The 18,191-nt window shown below is 34.6% G+C and overlaps 1 protein-coding gene across 1 annotated transcript in view; it reads right to left on the bottom strand.

Annotated features, from left to right (window-relative positions):
* Nucleotides 1-341: 341 nt before the first annotated feature.
* Nucleotides 342-18,191, bottom strand: part of LOC129005517 (serine/threonine-protein kinase N-like) — a 102,731-nt gene continuing 84,881 nt past the window's right edge. The window contains exons 15-29 of the mRNA XM_054434427.1: nt 16,743-17,005; nt 16,154-16,308; nt 15,316-15,403; nt 14,999-15,164; nt 14,202-14,397; nt 13,621-13,841; nt 11,517-11,651; nt 9,575-9,715; nt 8,003-8,182; nt 7,286-7,437; nt 6,641-6,860; nt 5,896-6,003; nt 5,344-5,484; nt 4,426-4,585; nt 342-3,782 (exon numbers count right to left, since the gene is read on the bottom strand). Of these exons, the coding sequence (XP_054290402.1) occupies nt 4,442-4,585; nt 5,344-5,484; nt 5,896-6,003; nt 6,641-6,860; nt 7,286-7,437; nt 8,003-8,182; nt 9,575-9,715; nt 11,517-11,651; nt 13,621-13,841; nt 14,202-14,397; nt 14,999-15,164; nt 15,316-15,403; nt 16,154-16,308; nt 16,743-17,005 (2,310 nt within the window). The 3' untranslated portion in view covers nt 342-3,782; nt 4,426-4,441. The remainder of the gene's footprint in view (nt 3,783-4,425; nt 4,586-5,343; nt 5,485-5,895; nt 6,004-6,640; nt 6,861-7,285; nt 7,438-8,002; nt 8,183-9,574; nt 9,716-11,516; nt 11,652-13,620; nt 13,842-14,201; nt 14,398-14,998; nt 15,165-15,315; nt 15,404-16,153; nt 16,309-16,742; nt 17,006-18,191) is intronic.

The following is an 18,191-nucleotide window of genomic DNA, read 5'->3' as shown; positions in this document are numbered from 1 at the left end:
ATACATAGTTCCTCTTTTATAGATATAGATATCCTTTTAGTTATATTGTAAAACAAAAACTTAAGCACAGCTTTGAAGTACTGCATAAATATGCATACATGACCAAATGAGACGCTGAATACAAAGTTTCAGAGTATTTCATTTTGTACTTAACAAAGTATAAATAAATAGAAACTTGCTTCCATGATGATTAAATTTGCACCATGGAACATTCAACATCACAATTTAATAACATCAATATTAAAATAATTCTAAATTGATTGCAAAAAAGCCAAAATACTTAACAAAAAGGTATGTAACAAGGATAAAATAAAACACACACAATAGACTAAAATGTGATTTATTTCTAGTGAATGTAACAGTAATAATAACATTAAAATAGACCAAAACTTGATCTTGCCTACTGGCAGTCAATATCACCAGTTCACATACAACTGTTTAGGTATTAATTTGGCATATGGTAGTTATGAGCAATGTGTGATTCATAGGAAGTGGGCTCTGTAGAAATGAGGAACTAACACTCAAGTTCAAATCCATTTTACAGTCTGGGAAGATTTTAGTGCTTTAAAGGACACTGAAATAAAAACCATCATAAAAACAGGTAATACACAATCATAAGAGCTTGTTAAGTAACTTATAAATAAACATTTTGGATGCATTTATTATCCATGTAAGATATTTTATTCATTACAGGCAGGTAGAAAAATAAGGTGGAATTGTAAAATATAGAACTACTTTGTCCTCATTTCTCCAGAGTAAAACCGTTATATTTAGAGAGACCTTTTGCTTTATAACAATTACAATGATATGCTTTCATAAAAAAAAGGTAGAATAATATTTCTTTCTAGCAATATTTGTTTGATATAGTAGCACTTTTACTGGCATTTTTAGGACCATGGACATAACAAATAACTTTTGGTATATACATGACAGGCAATACAGTGTGTGAGATGCATTGAAAAAAGGTACGGTAAATATAGAACCGCTCTTAGTTTAATGTGGAGAACAAAACGCCTCCTTAAACGAGTTTGATTATAATATTCAAGGACTGACTGTATATTTCAAGATAATACAAAATTTTAAGCATGTTAGAAACAGTCCATAAGCCAGCTTAAGTTTAAAATGTGCTTAAAAAGTATGATTTTTTTTAAAGAGTAGAGTACATAACAATTGATAATCATCTATAAATAATTGATGATCATTCACCTTTCCGATTGTATGTTAAACCATAATTTATTATGTTATGGAAAGGTAAACAAGCCGACAGTTAATTTTAACATTGCTTATTATTACAACAGTTGATTCATATTAACATACAGTGTAAATTACAAAGCAAAAGGTCATCAATGTTTTACAAATAAAAAGTTAAAAATTGTTAACTCAAACAGGTTTAAATTTAAAGACCTTAAAATACCTAGAGAAATATTGATTTAAAGTTGATTATATGACTATGAAGCTAGTCATAATGAGCATCTTAATAGTTAATGTTAGCTAAGGCAATTTCAAAACCAGGTTAGAATATTTTTACATTTATTTATACATATTCACAATAAGCAGTGAGAATAGAAACAAAACGTTCGCATAGACATCACTAGCTAAAGCTAATATAAAATTAGTTCTTGAACATTTTACAAAACTTTAAAAACAACCGAAAAAAGTGTCAGGTTTTGTTATACAGACCTGCAAGCTTCAAAATCTCAAACGTAACAGTTGCAATAAAAATAAAATATCCAAATATATATTTATATATCTAATAACATGCACATAAATGCTATAAATCTGTGATTTATCATAAATTAACATGCTTTAGAATCATTATCGTTTGTGAAAATACTTAAAAAAGCAGCCTCAATCAGTCGTTCAGAGACAAATTAATGATTTCAAATAAAACAACCATTAAAATAGGATCTATAAAAATAAGCAATACTATATTGATACAATCTTTTAAAATCCATTTAAATATCTCCTCTATTCATATAAAACACTGTTTAAAATACATAATAATACTTATAGTGGTATTCGTAATCTTGTTACTTTCACGTACAGGTATTCATAAGTGTGATCATTTTAAAAACCTCGATTTTAATTATTTCAATTCTTTGAGCAAACTGTTGAATATAAAAACCACAATGTTTCATAGCACAACTACCAAAAATGGCAGTCGTATCACTTTTCACAATGTGTTTATTGTCAATAATTCCTAGGGTAAATAATAAATATATAAAATGCATTTTGGATTTTAATGAAAAGCATTAATGTATCTAAAAGGCAAAGTATATTGCTAGATTAGGTGTTTAAAATCTTAGAACTTAGATGAAAAGTTTGAGTAGAATGCTTTAATATATCAATTATATAGACATTTTTTATATATTAACACCTAGTAGCCTGAATATCAGCAAAATATCTTTGATTGAGTAACAAAAATACACAATCTTATGTTTATAAACTTCACTCTGATAAGAAGCAGCTGAAATAAAGTTGTAAAATTCTGCACAGTTGTAAAATAAATTCAAAAGCATCACTCTTTAACTTGATTTAAACTTTTTGTTGTTGTAAATTAGAAAAACTTAGCTGTTAAATAACACCCATGTAAAATATGAAAAAGGTTTTTAAACATGCATAAATAAAAATAATACTCATGATAAAGTTAAAATATGCTTTATCACTTGTATGCTTGTGTGTTTTCAAGTTTCATAAGAGGTGGCTAGAAACATTCTTGAAAAAATTCTCTCACAATCTGCCTCGCATTGACTGAATAAGTTTTGCTATTATTTTTCAGATGTAAAATCCAATTCTTTATCAATGATTTAGAATAAGGTTTCAATGAGTTTATACGGAATACTCAAGTTTGCCTGTCAAACTCACTTATAAACACAAGACATGACTAGCCACCACTTAAACCTTTGATTTTATTTAGGATAATAAGAATGCTGGGAACAAACGGGAAAGTTAACAACACTGCACTGGGTGTGATGATAATCAATATAAAACTATTCAATACAAAACTGATGTAATTGATCAGCTACATCAAATATAAGAATGATATACAACTTTATAAATCACCCAGTCCCTCATAAAGGCACGTCTCACTCAGCTAGCTGCCTCGGTATTGTGTTATAGACCGTATTTACACGATATTTACAACTGAAAATGTACAACTTGATTACGACTATCGATCAATAAAAACTGTTATAACCAAATAGCTGGGATGCAGACCTCATTAATTGGTTGAGGTTGAGGGGATTTATGTGCAATTTCTTTGTTGGCTGGTTCCCAAAAACCAGCACCTAACTGAAAATATTGAGCTTGTCTATTGACTTTAAGAAAATTACATGCATTGTAAAATGTTGAGTTAAAAAATTACTGGAGAATTTTATAAAAATAAGTAGAACTAAACTTGCCCTTAATGCTCTAAAATGTTATTAATAGCTGTTTCGGATCAATTGAACCACTTTTATTTGATATAAAATGTTAGATCAATGATATGTGTTTGCTCCATAAAAAACTACAATACAACTAAACTATAGGAATTGAAACAATTTAATTTACTTACAAATATCAAAGGTATATTTATATGTAAACAGAATTAAACAAAATTTGATTGTTTGATCAAAACATAACAGCACCTACTTTACTACAACAGGTTTTATGATATATCAGTGATTTATCCAATAATAGTAAAATAGTAAATATATCAAGTATAAGGCAGCTCATAAATATAAAACTTTCATTGCCGTGAAAAAGATAGTCAAAAACCGGGTTTCAAATTGAGCTCAGGTCACCTGAAAAATAAGAGTAAACAAATTAGTTTGCATTTCATAATACTGTAATAATTGTTATATTTTAAATTATATTTGCTCTTAATACATTTAACTTCTGTAAGTACCTTTATGCCTCAACAGAGGCACAATCATCATCAGCCCATTCAGAAACTTAGCTTTCCCAAGAAAAAAAGATAAATCTGACATACTCAAATGTAAAAACTACTCAAAGATTCTACACAATGCTTTAGGTAGATAACCCGGCGCATGAATACAATCCCTTTAAGAAGCAAAATGCTTATGGAGAATAAAAGTCAGACTGGAATTTTACCACTAAAATTAGTTTCGGGCGGCCTCCACTAGGATCGCTTGTGCGGCGGCCGTGTCTCTGTCCGTACTCTGTCTCTGTCTCTCTCTCTCTAAGCCAATTCTTTGTCTCACTCTCTCTCACTCAGTCAGCTGACTTGGCCGCGCACTAGCGATAGTTTACCTAGCGGCTGCCGCGTGAACTGTACGAAATTGAAATTTTCCAAGACTGAATTTTTAACAAAGGCATTGCGCTTCTTAAAGGGTTTGTATTCATTGCCTGGCGTCTAACATTAATATCCTTATAACTTTGAAACACAAATTGTTAGTGAACCAAAGATGAGAATTACCAATTTACCCAATCAATTTCCACATCAACACCAGTCAGCCATGTAAGTGAAGTCTCTGAAGAGTGTCTGCTCATCGTCAGTGAGAGGTCGTGGGTCCTTGGGAGGAGTCAGCTGAGGCAGTTCTGACGTAAACTCTTCATCAAAGTTACTCACGTCTTCCACGCCATGCTGTGTGACCAACATAAAATGTTAGTCTTAGAACTTTCACATTGTTTTGGGCAGAATAGATACAACTGATTGATGGGCAAGCGGGTATTAAAAATGCAATGGTCTGCTCTTAGAGTTTAATAAACCTATATAAGGAAGTAAGCCCTGTCAACTCCACTAAATTATCTTCACTTTAGAGGATTTATTACTGATATAAACTTTTGCATTACACTTAATTTCTTTTTCAAGGGCTGCAAACTATTTTTAATCTGTTTTCTGTTGTTGAAATGTCACTAGATGCATCTCTGTGTAAAATATTATTGCAAAATTTTACCACAGTATGTTTTATAACAATATTGAAACAAATTTATTGCTCTCATAGAATTAATTATGTTTACTTGTTACTTACTAAAGCCAACAGCTTTATTTCAGTTAGGCTAAAGTTTTTTTAAATAAAAATATTTACCATTTAATTCAGAAAAAGGTCATTGAATTGCGTGTCTTATCTTATAATTTCAATAATGCCAAGTTGCCAAATTGCCAAGACTGTGATGTATTGCTTTATGGAAAGAGTTTAGCTAAATTACCAGAGAAAGTTAGAGTCCAGGGTTAACACATACACAATTAACTCACAAACTCATAACTCAGGTACACTAACTTATCGCTATCTCTTTTCTAAAAATTCCTCTTCTTTCCAAAGTACACAGTAGACTCTTTTCAAGATAACAAATTTCTAAACACAGAAACTCCCAAGGGCTGCAAAATACACGACAACATACCACAGTTGGCACGAAGGGAGGTTTGAATCGACGCAGCAGCAAGTCTTCCCAGGGTATGCTACGGAAGAACGCTTGCTTCTTGACATCCTCTGCATCTCTCTCACTGGAGCCAAGCCTTCGCTCAGGGTTCTTACGCAGCAGCTGTGAGCAAATCATAATGCAAACCGTGAACCAGACCAGGTCTAACACAATGTGAAACATAAAGGAGTGTCATCAAATCAAAGGTGTTTTGCATAATTCTTAAAAGATAATAAGGACTGCGAAGAAAATGTTTACTTTATTTACCTCATTAAATGCTATTTTAAGACTTGAATATATTTTTAATTTCATTTTTAGATTTAATGCTAGTGACCTCTGCTAAGAACGGTTACTAAACACTTTTTGGAAAAGCGGTTCAAACCCTTAAAACCTTTGTGGATGAGATCAAACCGGTTCCTCATACACCAAACTCACTAGAGTAGCAATTGTTTACTGATATTGAACGAACACATCCCTATCCCAAAGAATTAAAGAAAGTAGTCTATGTGTTTACATGTATGCAACAGCACTTACCCTTCTCATTATAGCAATGGCCTCTAGTGACAGGAATCTTGGGTAGCGAACCTCATCATTGACTATAGAATCAAATACTTCCTCCTCATCATCTCCAGGGAACGGTGACTGGAAAACAAAAGTAAACATGGTGTTAGTTACTAGTGTTCCTAAATTAAAAAAAACATCAGGTTTCATTTATCCTGTAACCAACACACTTGCTGCATGAAGTGGAGCTACTAAACATTGGACAATTGTTCCATCAATTCACATTTGAAATTGAAGGGACAATAGTCTAGGTTAAAACAAATAAACTAGAATTTTTTATGGCTCGTCAGGGCACATGAAACACAAAAACTTTAAAATATAATAATACTACAATATTTCACAGCAACTGACGGCAATTTTGAGGAAAACTTAAGTGAGAAAGAAAGACCCATCTACCCAATTTGTTTTTTGTATTTATTTTTTACACAAACCCTTGTACAAAAAACAACCTTGAAAAAAATTCTGTGTAAAGTTACAGTGTAAAATCCAAACGATTGTGTATATTGGTAAAGAAGTTGCTTTTCTTGTGCCATGATGAAACTAATCCACTGTTTAGGTGAGCCTGCTATCCCTAAAAAAAATACTTAATTCTGAGTTTTCAATATTTACTACAAATCTAGAACACATCTTATCCTCTTTTGTGATAAACAAAATTCACATGAAACATTTTATTAAGGTGTAGAAATACATCAACTGACTAGACAAGAAGCCAACTCACCTCTCCTACAAGCATCTCAAATATCAGCACGCCCAGACCCCACCAGTCCACGGCTCGGGTGTAGGATGTCTCTGTGAGCACCTCGGGTGCCAGGAACTCGGGTGTGCCACAGAATGTGCCTGTGCGATCTCCAAATCCCATCCCTTCCTTACAAAGTCCAAAGTCTGCGATCTTCACATACCCCTCGGTGTCCAGCAGCAGGTTGTCCAACTTGAGATCTCTGTGGAGATAATATTGTTACTACTATTTTTGCCCCAAACCAGTTAGCCTAAAGATGTTTAGGTTAAATTGATTATAAAATAAAATTTTCACATTTAGTGAGAAAGATTTGCAAGATCAAAAACTTACGACGCTGAAGTTTTACACTGGGTATAAAATTCAAAACTACAAAGTATCAAGAATTAACAATCCCTCAATTCAATCTTATCACTTCACTAGTCTACAATGATTGAAACAACAAAAATAGGGAATGAATGGACAGGATCATCCCTGTTATAACAATAACATGTGTTGAAAGGTGTTAACTGTATTTATTTAGTAAAATCAAGCTAATTGAACTAGCTTTTTAGAACCTTCGCTAATCTTATGTTTAGTTAGACAACTATCTTAATTTTGTAACATGGGTTACGAAGTGAACTAGTGTACCTATAAATGATCTTGCTCTCATGCAGATATTGCAGTCCCAAGACAACACAGGCTGCATAGAACACAGCACGAGGCTCCGTGAACACGTCAGCATGTATGTGCATCATCAGATCACCACCGGCCGCATACTCCATCACAAAACATACGTGGCCCTAGAAAACACCATGATTATTATTATTTTTATTACCAACTAAAGTAGAAAAAGTATGTTTACAATAGTGAAAAAAACGGTCCTAGCCAAAATATTTGGTGTAAAATGTAAAGTTGTATGTATGATTATTTTGCAATTAATATGACGTGTCCTATTTCTTTGTAAAAAGATCAATGAAATAAATCATTCTTATTCTTGTTTGCTCATGTTCTTCAATTTTACGCTCTCTAAGTTTGGAAACAAGGTGGCCTAAGGCTCATGTTTAATTTTAGTTTACCATCGCCCACAGTGGTAGCAGATAAAATATCAAGAAAGCTAACAATTCAAATTCTTTAAAAAAATGACAGCTTGGGTATAGCTTTGATTTACTTCAAATTGAGCTCAAATAGGTTGATTTACATGCACCAAACAGTATATATATGTCCTGACTATATTTCCAGGCCAGGTATTATCTGATTGAAAAGGTATCTTATTTCCATTCCTTATTATGTTATTTATCTGATTTGAAAAGTATACAACAAGAATTTACTTTAAAATCTCAACAAATTGAGGAGCAACAAGCGTACCTCGGTCTGGAAGCAGGCAAACAAGTTGACCAAGAAGGGATGCCTCATAGTGTTTGCCACCTCAAATATTCTCTTCTCTGACAGCAGAGACTCCACCTCGTCACGAGCGATTATGTCACCCTTCTTGAGTGCCTTGATGGCGAAATACTCCCCGGTGTTGCGGTACTGTGATAGGATCACCTAGAAACAGATAAATGTTGCTGTAGAAAATGTTTACACAGCAATAATGATGGCAAATGTGAGACGTATTTCTGATCAGTTAGTTGTACATCTGTATTCGTTACAAACTTCATCAGTCCTCATTTTTTATATACAGTACCGTAAATTAAAATGATTGTATACTCTACTATTCACAAACTATAAAAAAAAATACTGTTCACAAGATCAAGATGATGATAAGCAATTTTTAACCAAGCAAATAAAATAAAATAACAATGTCAAGGTGATCACAGAACTCCTTATAAAATCACACATTTTCCCCGGTTTTCCCGGTCCGTGATTCCTTGGAACCAGAGGACCTTTTGACTAAGGGTCTACAGGTTCCCAATATTTTTGGGTCAAGTCAAACCAAAAGTTGACCCTAGGGATTGGTTCCGGTTGAAAATGATTAACGGTCCAAGTTTGAGTTGAGATGAATGTATATTTACACAATCACGGAAAGCAAAAATGTACGATCAAAGATTGAAAATTTGTCACGTTGTCCACCGATTTGTTGCAATCCTGGAAGACAATAATGTTCCCGAGACCATGGAAGATGTCCTTGATTTGGTTGTGACCGCTGGAGATGTTCTTGATTTCACCGTGATCGTAGAAGGTGTTTACGATTTCACCACGATCTCAGAAGATGTTCACGATTTCGCCAAGCCCACAGAGGCAGTTCCCAAATTTTCTGAGATCAAAGAAGAGGTTCTCAACTTAGCTGGGGTTGCAAACGATGCTCACAATGTGCAGTCGGTGTTTTCATGCCCTAACGGAGTTTCATGATGATTCATGAGCGTTTGTGCAAATACATTATGGCGCTGGGTGTGAAACCTTTCTAAACTTGTACTGAATCCATATTTAAAATGGTTAGTTCCCGGTTTTCCCGAAATTCCCGTTCTCTGGTCACCCTGAACTTACATATGTAATTTTTTTGGTCTATATCGAAGCCAAGACAACAAAAGATTAGACGATAAAAGGAACTTTAGAAAGTACAAGTTCTAATAATAGTAAGATAGGCCTATAGAAAAGTAATGTAATCCATATTAGGTGAGATAAGTTCAATCTTTTGTCACAAAACATTGTTTCAAGTACCAAAAAGATTAATGAGATTGATTCTACTTAATTAATGCACTTACCATAATTAAAAGAACTTAAGAGATCAGCATTAGCACTTTATGATTCTGACCATTTATTACTTATTGTAGTAAAAATTAGAACATTTACAGTGCAGTAATAAGTTATACAAATCATTGTTATATTGTCACTCTGTGGATTGGAAACATTTAGGACCCAACGGTTTGTGGATATTCAGGACCTGTAGACCCGGGTGAGTTTAAGGAAAGTTTTGTGTCAATGGGGGATGGAGCTTACCTTGCCAAAGTGTCCACGGCCCAAGACACTAAGCAGCCTGAAGTTGTCCATGGTCATACCAGAGAACTGAGAATGTCTGCGAGACTCGTACGCTGAGTCTCTATACTCTAGGGCTCTAGCTGGCGGACGAGGATACTCAGGCTATAACATTACGTACAACATAGCCCATCAACAGTCTGAGTACATTTTCTTAAAAATAAGGGGACAGTATGTCAAAGCCAGTAAAAACTGTGATGGACCCACAAACCCATTCATCTTAAAGTTTCCTCCATCTGAAGGTTACCCCTCAATAAATAAAGAGTATGAGATCTTAGAAAAGTACAGAGCAAAGTTAACAAGGGTAAATATTTAATAAATTACAGAAGACTCTCTCATCGGTAACCTATTTCTGGACTCTCCAGCCTTAGCCTTATTTTCTTGTGTGATTTTGGATTTGTGGGTAGTAACTCGATTACATCAGTACAAGAATGATCTTTTATTACTGTGATAAAGGTGGGAACGGAAATTTTTTTTTCAAGCAAAAGCTGATTGAACCTATTACTTTTCAAATTCAGGGAGGAAAGTCATCCTCTAAGTTTGCCCGGATAGAGGCGGTTAATTCAAAATGGTGATTGATACAGAGTCAGTTCAAAAGAGTATATATGTTAGTAAGGTTGTATACCTAAATTTGATGGGAAAATATTTTTGGAGATATTAGAAGGGACCTTTTTGATACATTTTGGAGACTTGCCTAAAAAAAATAGTTTTGATCTTCCCATTATAAGTTCAATTCATTCCAACTTCATTCAAATTGTCTTGTAATCTTGTAACTACATATTATGGAGTCTAAGGAGACAAGATAATTTAGGTTAAATATTAGTTGGATTTACAAATCAATCAATCATCAATCAATGAGATGGGGATGCCAACTAGGTGCGTATTTACAAGAAATATTCTTAGTTAAGATGATTGCCATAGAAAAATTAAATAATCAATTAAACATACACCTTGGTAGGGAAGTTATATTAAGTTTTCACCAGTTTCAAAACAGTTACAGAAGTCATTTAGTTATTTCCAACATACCAGTGAAAAAACTAAGGAAGTATAGTAAATTTAATTTAACCCGTAAAATTATTATTAAAATGGTGTTATCACTTATCAGTCAAAACATTTATATACAACAGTAAGTGGAAAGTAATTCATACAAAAACACTACATTAGAATAACAAGGGGTGTGCAAGTTAATAAACAATCTGTTACAAAGCAAGAAATTTAAAAAATAGATTTTTTTATCAGTAATTAGATATAAGAAAGAAAAATAATAAATTAAACTAATGCAACAAATACATAATGTTTAACATTCAGCAACCCTAGTACCTGTTCCGATACAAAATAATAAAATATTATAACATTTCTGTAAGCATTCCTAAAAATGTAATAGAATTAGTAGAATTACTGAGTGTGCTACGGTCATACATTCTATTTTCTCCCTTGATTTTAATTGCTGTAATAGTTTATGTGAAATAAAAGATGCAATAGCCTTAGGATGCAATAGTCTTTTCAATTTGACTTGGTTAAAACATGGGCGTATTGGAAAGAGATTAGTACTTTAATTTGCATCAGCACACTCTATCGATGGATCAATTGAACAATATTTATATTATTTTTATCCTGAAACTGGGTACAACCGTAACATGGGGCTGGGATGTATACACTATCAACAGCCAAAGGTAACCATAGGGTTTGCAACCACTGGTAGTAAAGTCTTGGGCTGATAATAGGTACCGAAATTGTTGGTTCAAGACTGGCCACATGTCTAGTCCTACAACTTTAACAAGGTATAGAAAGTCTAGCGATCCATAGTCAAAGAGTTTACAAGTATCATGCTACAGTTTAACTTGCTGCACACCCCTAGTTACTTATTTACAAGGTACTGTACACTGTACAGCATGCAAGGAGATACCTCTTCCTGGGGGAACTCTATAAGCGGAGAAGGAGTTGGAGGCTGGGTAGGGGGTGCAGGGGGGTGAGGAAGTGGTCTCACTCCCCCTCTCTCCTCCTCCTGAAGGAAGTCAAACTCTCTCAGCGCACTCTGCAACTGTGGACATTGCGAGTGCGACATGCAGCAACAACAACAACAGTGCGGTATTGTAACAATCACCACCTACCACCTACGTATGTACAATATCAAACAATCTGGGATAACACAGTTTGTCTTTGAATGTTATGTAATTATATTAAGGATGTGTCGGTTTCTAAACCTTCTATGGCAAAAGTTTGATATAAGTTCTTGTTTTTTGTGACTTTTGATTCCATGCCAAGCAGTTGCTTTGCTATACACAAGTTTTTTATAGTATTTTAACTATTAAAATCTGATGGCGGTCAAAGGTTTTGTCGAGTTGGTATCACAACAGATTATAAATCGAATAAAGCTATACAAAATGTTTCCCTCCCAATGCACTATATTTATCGGCTCACCATTTGCTTTGCTTGAAAAAATGCACACACAGGCCTCTAAGGCCCATTATGTGCGGGTTAATGCAAAGTTAAAAGATGTCACAAGCCTCGGTTGGATAAAAAATAAATGTGACGATATCCATGTTTGTGTCAACTTAATTTCCTTGCAATAGCAGGGACATTAAGAGCATTTATTCTGTGACGTTTCCGTACCTTAAAATAGTCTTAAAATATTTACAGTCCTCCAGAATATTCTACCTATTTCATTATTTACAAAAATTAAAATGTTTAATATATTCTGGAAATTTATGTCTCATTACTAGTAAAATTTATTGCTGTCATAAAAACGTTACAACTCTATGCAGAAGCCTACGTTTGTTGTCATAGTAGATTTGTCAGTAAAATTTGCAACCAAAAGGAATAAAAGAGCAAACATGAACAGTTTTGAGAAAAAAAAGGCATCGGGACAAAAACACCTTCAGTTGATAAATTAAAAAAAATTGAATTTAAATGAATGTATGCATATATTGCAGTTTCATACCAGATTGAATGATATGTATATGTACAAAATATAACTTTCTGTAAGTTTAAAACAAACTGTTAAGCCAAATAAATTATGGTTGTTAATTTTGTTCATAAACTTGATTATGGACTAGTTTTAATTGAAAACTTCTTTCAGCATTAGCCATGTTGAAAAAGAATTTATATAAAAACTTATTATAATGTTTTGATAATAAATTTCAGAAATATTGTAAAACAAATATTGTAACCTTTCAAATATGTGGTAAAACTATAATGACAAATTTTTGAGATGAGATTTATGATAAAGTGAACTAGAATATTTTATGAACAGAATGGTGCAAAAATGAATGGACATATTTTGTTGGTTAAAGTGATAATAAATAAAATGGTAAGTATTATAAGGGTGAACAAAAGATTTGCCAACAGCAACAGAGAGCAAGGAATGAATCACAGCCAACAGAATGAAAGCAAAGGCATGGAAAGAATTTCAAACCAGCTGATGTGAGCAAGTAAACATGAAAGGTTTAATTGATTGCCTGACTTGAAGTCAATTACTTAATAATCTCCGAGCCATTAAGTTTGGAGCCCGATTCATAAAAAGTATGAGAAAATAAAACAAAATACTAACTATATATTTGAATTTGAATACTACAGATACACCTTCAGAAAATTACTATCACCATCATTCCAAACCTATTTTTTTTATGGCTAATGTAATTTTAATGAAAACATTTCATGCGAATTTACCATGAATTTTCTATTGATATAAATTAACAATATTCGTTTTAATGAAAGTGAGATTTTACAGAAGGTCAAATCAAAATTTACATCATCATTTATACGGCAACTATGATACAGGGTAATCTTAAAGCCATTTTAAAGCAAATTAGGAATCTAAAAATAATTTGAAAAATATATCTTTTACCTTAGTGCATGTTAATCCAGTTTTTTTAAACATTTAAGCCTGCCTTTGAAAAAACATCTTCACAGACTTTATATTGTAATTTAAATTGTATTCTTCTAGCCAGGCAATCAAGAAGGATAGGTGAAAAAGAAAATGAAAAGTGTGTTACCATTCCATCAATTACCTCCTGGTCAAGTCTAGGTGGAGGCGGCGGTGGTGGCGGAGGTACAGTAGGCAAGGTAGGTGGTCGCTTCTTAGCCACAGCGGAGGGGAGGAAAGGCATGTCCGGGGGCAGCGGGGGCAGCACTGCTACACCCATACCCAGCGGCCTGGCACCACTCAGCCCCGCCACACCCGGGTCTGGGGCCTCACCTGGGGCTTCTGGCTTGTCTTCTACCTCACTCCCTGCAACAGACAATGCTGCGTAAAACAACTAGCCTTGGCCGGACATATGGGGCTATGCCTATGCTCCACCTTCAGCATCACTCAGCAGTTTACTCAAGGGAACCTAATGGTTTCTAGAAAATAAAATCTACCGGAACAAACCGTGAAGTTGCATCGCCAACAAAAGGGGGTTAGCTCATCCAGAGCAAGGACCGGCTCTTGAAATTATAACATTAAGAATACTTATTGATGCTCTTAAAAGTAGAAACATCCACCAACAAGAAAGTTGCTGCATTTATTATTTTTTAAATGGCAAAATCATTCTGGACAACCACTTGACAAGAAGCTGCACTCAGAACCTAGGTCAACAGGTAAACTCACCAGTAGAAGGTGGACTCTCTGAGTGTGTCCTAGAGTTCTGTATGGAGGGCGACGACCTCTTCAGCAGTCTGCCCCATGTGGCAACATTGATATTCATCTGCTTGGCTCGTGGGAAATTCTTCACCTGCTGCTTGAAGATCTTTCTCTGCCTTTGCAGCTTGGGTTTACGTGAGATCATTGGATTCAAGAATTTAATCTGGAAACCAAATAAATTCTTTCTACTCGCTTTGTATTAGAACTATTATTAGGACAAATATTATTCTACAGCATCAGGAGAAAGGATTGGATCAATTATGGTGTCAAAGGTATTTCTTAGTTTTATTTCCTCCAAAAAAGCTGTAGTACTAAAATGGTTGACAATAAACTATAGAAATTTAGTCTTGCGATATTTAACAGCTTTTGTGCTAATGGGCTTCCAATAGAAATTTGATTATCACATTGTAGATTAGCATCTGGATTACTGAATATTGGCCTAAGAAAGTCCATTTAACGTTAATATTGTCAAGTAATCCAGTATCCAACTCCGATATCATCATTTATTATTATGCAATAATATGACCTTGAAAATTAACCGCTTTGTAGTTAAAACCTATAGTAGTTCAGCAATATTGAATCACATAGCAAAGAACAAGTAATTGAAACTAAACCTTCGTTAAAACTGGAATTTGTATGAAGTTTTTCCCACTATTACAAATATGGATTAATTATTTCTATGGCTTTGAATAAGCGGATAATTCAAACATATGATGATAGAAAATCAAATGATACATCCATAGTTTTAGGAACCACTACAGTACCTCAGCAAACAGAAGGCCCTGGGGTTCTAGCTGCAGAGCCATGCCATGTCGGATGTCGTCTATGAACTCCTCCAATCTCAGGAACTTGATGGCACACAGCGAGCGCCAGTCTCTCCAGAACACTCCTATCTCTAGCTCTCGCGACTTGTCTAGTTCTATGGAGAACCTACGAACAATGAACAAACTGAGCAAAGTATTCAAAATACAATAAAGTCACGACTAGCTAATCTCAATTAGTCAAGCTCAGGTAGTCAAGAAGGTTGGATAAAACCGAAAAATATAATAAAATAAACATTGATAGTTTTTTTTATGCATACCTCTGGTCCCAGGCCTGTTGTGAGCAGGGACGCCAGCTAGTCTGGGCCACTGTCTGGTTGTCCAACTTGATAACTGCCATGATCTCATCTGGAACAATACAGCACAACTATACTACGATCCAGTAAACCTTGTATTATATTTATTTATTACACAATAACTTTTAATTCTATTATGACACTGTGACCTCAATAAACCAGGTGTAGGAATAACCTTGATTGTGATACCTTTAATCTGTACTTTTGATATAGTTCACAAAGTCATAGCATCGTGATGGATACCCTAGAACAATACTATTAGCAGAGCACAAAGACAAAGTAAGAGTACATACATGATGACTTAAATTGGAGTTAGGCAGTTATAAAGGTGACAGTTTATCAAGGACTATTAGACACTATAGTGCAAAACTATTCTACAAAAAATATACCATAGTGGTGTGGTATATTTTTTGTAGAATTAAATATTGGGAAAAATAACAACTGTTTAACATGCAGATGCAAGTAACATACAAGTCCTTAAGTAGCATGCAGGGATGGACTCTTTTCTTTCTCATTCTTCTAATAAAAAAAAATTCTTAAAACTGAAAATAATGGTGTAAATAATGGAGAAATGAACTCTTTCCTATTCTTTAATCCAACTAAACTCATCAATAGTGTTATTTAACATGCATATATGGACTCTTTAGCATTCTTCTATCAAACAAACCTCCTCAAAACTATGAGTAATCAGTTATGCCATAAAAACCTGGTTAATTTACTGATTTCACTTTTCACCATAAATTAGCATGCTTTAACCAAACTTGTAGTTTGACAGCATGCAAGGTAGTGTTTAACTACTGACTGCTAGTTTCATCCTTGACGCTGTAGCTCTTACTGGAACTGCGGCCTGTCACTCCTTTGACAAAGGACCTCAGATCTCCTGGACTGGACGAGTTGTCCTTCTCTCTCCTGGACCTTCCGGGCACATCCTCCAACAGGTCCTGGCACCCCATCAGCCTTTACAACAAACACCATGAATAATAGAACATACAAAACTATTGTAAAAGAACTGTACTTGTTCTTAGTTGTAAAGACATAGAAATAGTTACACATATCTTTATATATCAACATTTTAACTTCTTGGTTGGGTAGGTCTTTTAAGATGGTAAAACATATATGCCAACACCACTGGATTGCAAATGTGAAAAGTACTTTTGACTGTTAGATCCTGAAGTTGACTTCTCATCTATACAAAATCTAGGGTTGCTAGTTTTGATATTATGGGAATGGGATGTCTCTTATGAGTAGTAAAAATGTTTACCTCAAAGGTACATCACTACCAAACGGACCAAAAGGGTATGGTCACAGGGGGTTGAATTTAATCACTAAAGACAGATTACTACGCTCAAGCATTTCCTGTATAGTTTCAGAAACCTGGTGGGAGGTCTCACCTGACTTCCAGCTTGCCAGTGACAGCAGCTGTGCGGCTGAGGCTAGAAGGGTTGCTGGAGGCAGGCTTGGCGGCATCATGACGAGGGAAGGGCTGCAGACTAGTGTAGGTGACAGGCCCAGGGCTGGTAGCCTGGACACTCTGTATCTCTGCCTTGAGTTGCTGCGCCGCAGCCGAGTCCGGCGGCAACTCCTTGTGGCGCAGCTCCAGCGAACATCGCAGCAGATCAAGCTTGCGAGAAGATTCGGACAGCGACGCTTGTGCCTGCAACGACAGATACAATGGTTTTAGTCAACAGAAGACTGAATGGAAACACAAGAATACTACTCTTTCTCAAAAAAGTCGGCTCTGAAATTGTCCAGATTTACCCTCCCGTTGAGATAACTCGAGACATTATGTATAGATAGAACACAGCTGAAAATCAGCCAGAACATGAGCCACAGACTCATATACACACATACTTACTGGTTTACCTGTGAGAAAAATAATACAGGGTGATTTTTTTTAAAACTTGCATCTTTATTTATGTAAAAACCGCAATAGATAGAAACATGCAGTTTGCAGGAATCATCTATTGACGTAGGGGGCCCAATTTTTTGGAATTCAACGTTACATTCACATTCCCCCCCTTTACCCCCTGCCCCAACTTAATTTTTTTAAATAGCAAGGTACCCCTTGTGACATATCAAATGAAAGAGCATGAAAAAATAAAATGTTTAGTGAAATTTATTTTATATTTTATATGTCACAAGAGGTACCTTGCTATTAAAAAAAAAGTTATGGGTAGGGGAAAAGGGGGTGGGAGATTATCTCACAAATTCATGAGCCGATTTTCAATTTTTTTCACCAAACATTTTCTTTTTTCATGCTCTTTCATCACAAGGGGTACCTTGCTATTAAAAAAAAATTAAGTTCCAGGGAGGGAGGGGGGGAATATCTCACAAATTTATGAACCAATTTTCAATTTTTTTTCATCAAACATTTTCTTTTTTTATGCTCTTTCATTTGATATGTCACAAGGGGTACCTTGCTATTTAAAAAAAATAAGTTGGAGGCAGGGGGAAAGGGGGGGAATGTGAATGTAACGTTGAATTCAAAAAAATTGGGCTCCCTACGTCAATAGATGATTCCCGCAAACTGCATATTTCTATCTATTGCGGTTTTTACATAAGTAAAGATGCAAGTTTAAAAAAAAAACACCCTGTATATAGGGCATTTATCTTAAATAATTGTGAGAACTTTTATGGGCAAAATAAACTCAGGTGTTCCTCAAGGACCTTTGCTTTTCATTTGTTACTTAACAAATTTTACACGTTCTATTTTTTCTCCATACAGTTCTGTATCTTTATGCAGATGACTCATACCTAAAAGTATCTGGGAAAAGTACAGAAGATGAAGAGTTGTTATCCACAACAGAAACAGCTTATATTAAGGATTTTTTTTATGATTA

This window comes from Macrosteles quadrilineatus, unplaced genomic scaffold (assembly GCF_028750875.1).
Source record: "Macrosteles quadrilineatus isolate MER2022 unplaced genomic scaffold, UCM_ALF_1.0 Scaffold_22__1_contigs__length_1958994, whole genome shotgun sequence".
Classification (NCBI taxonomy): domain Eukaryota; kingdom Metazoa; phylum Arthropoda; class Insecta; order Hemiptera; family Cicadellidae; genus Macrosteles; species Macrosteles quadrilineatus.
The sequence above is the reverse complement of the archived record's forward strand: the minus strand, read 5'-3'. Positions and strand labels throughout refer to the sequence as shown.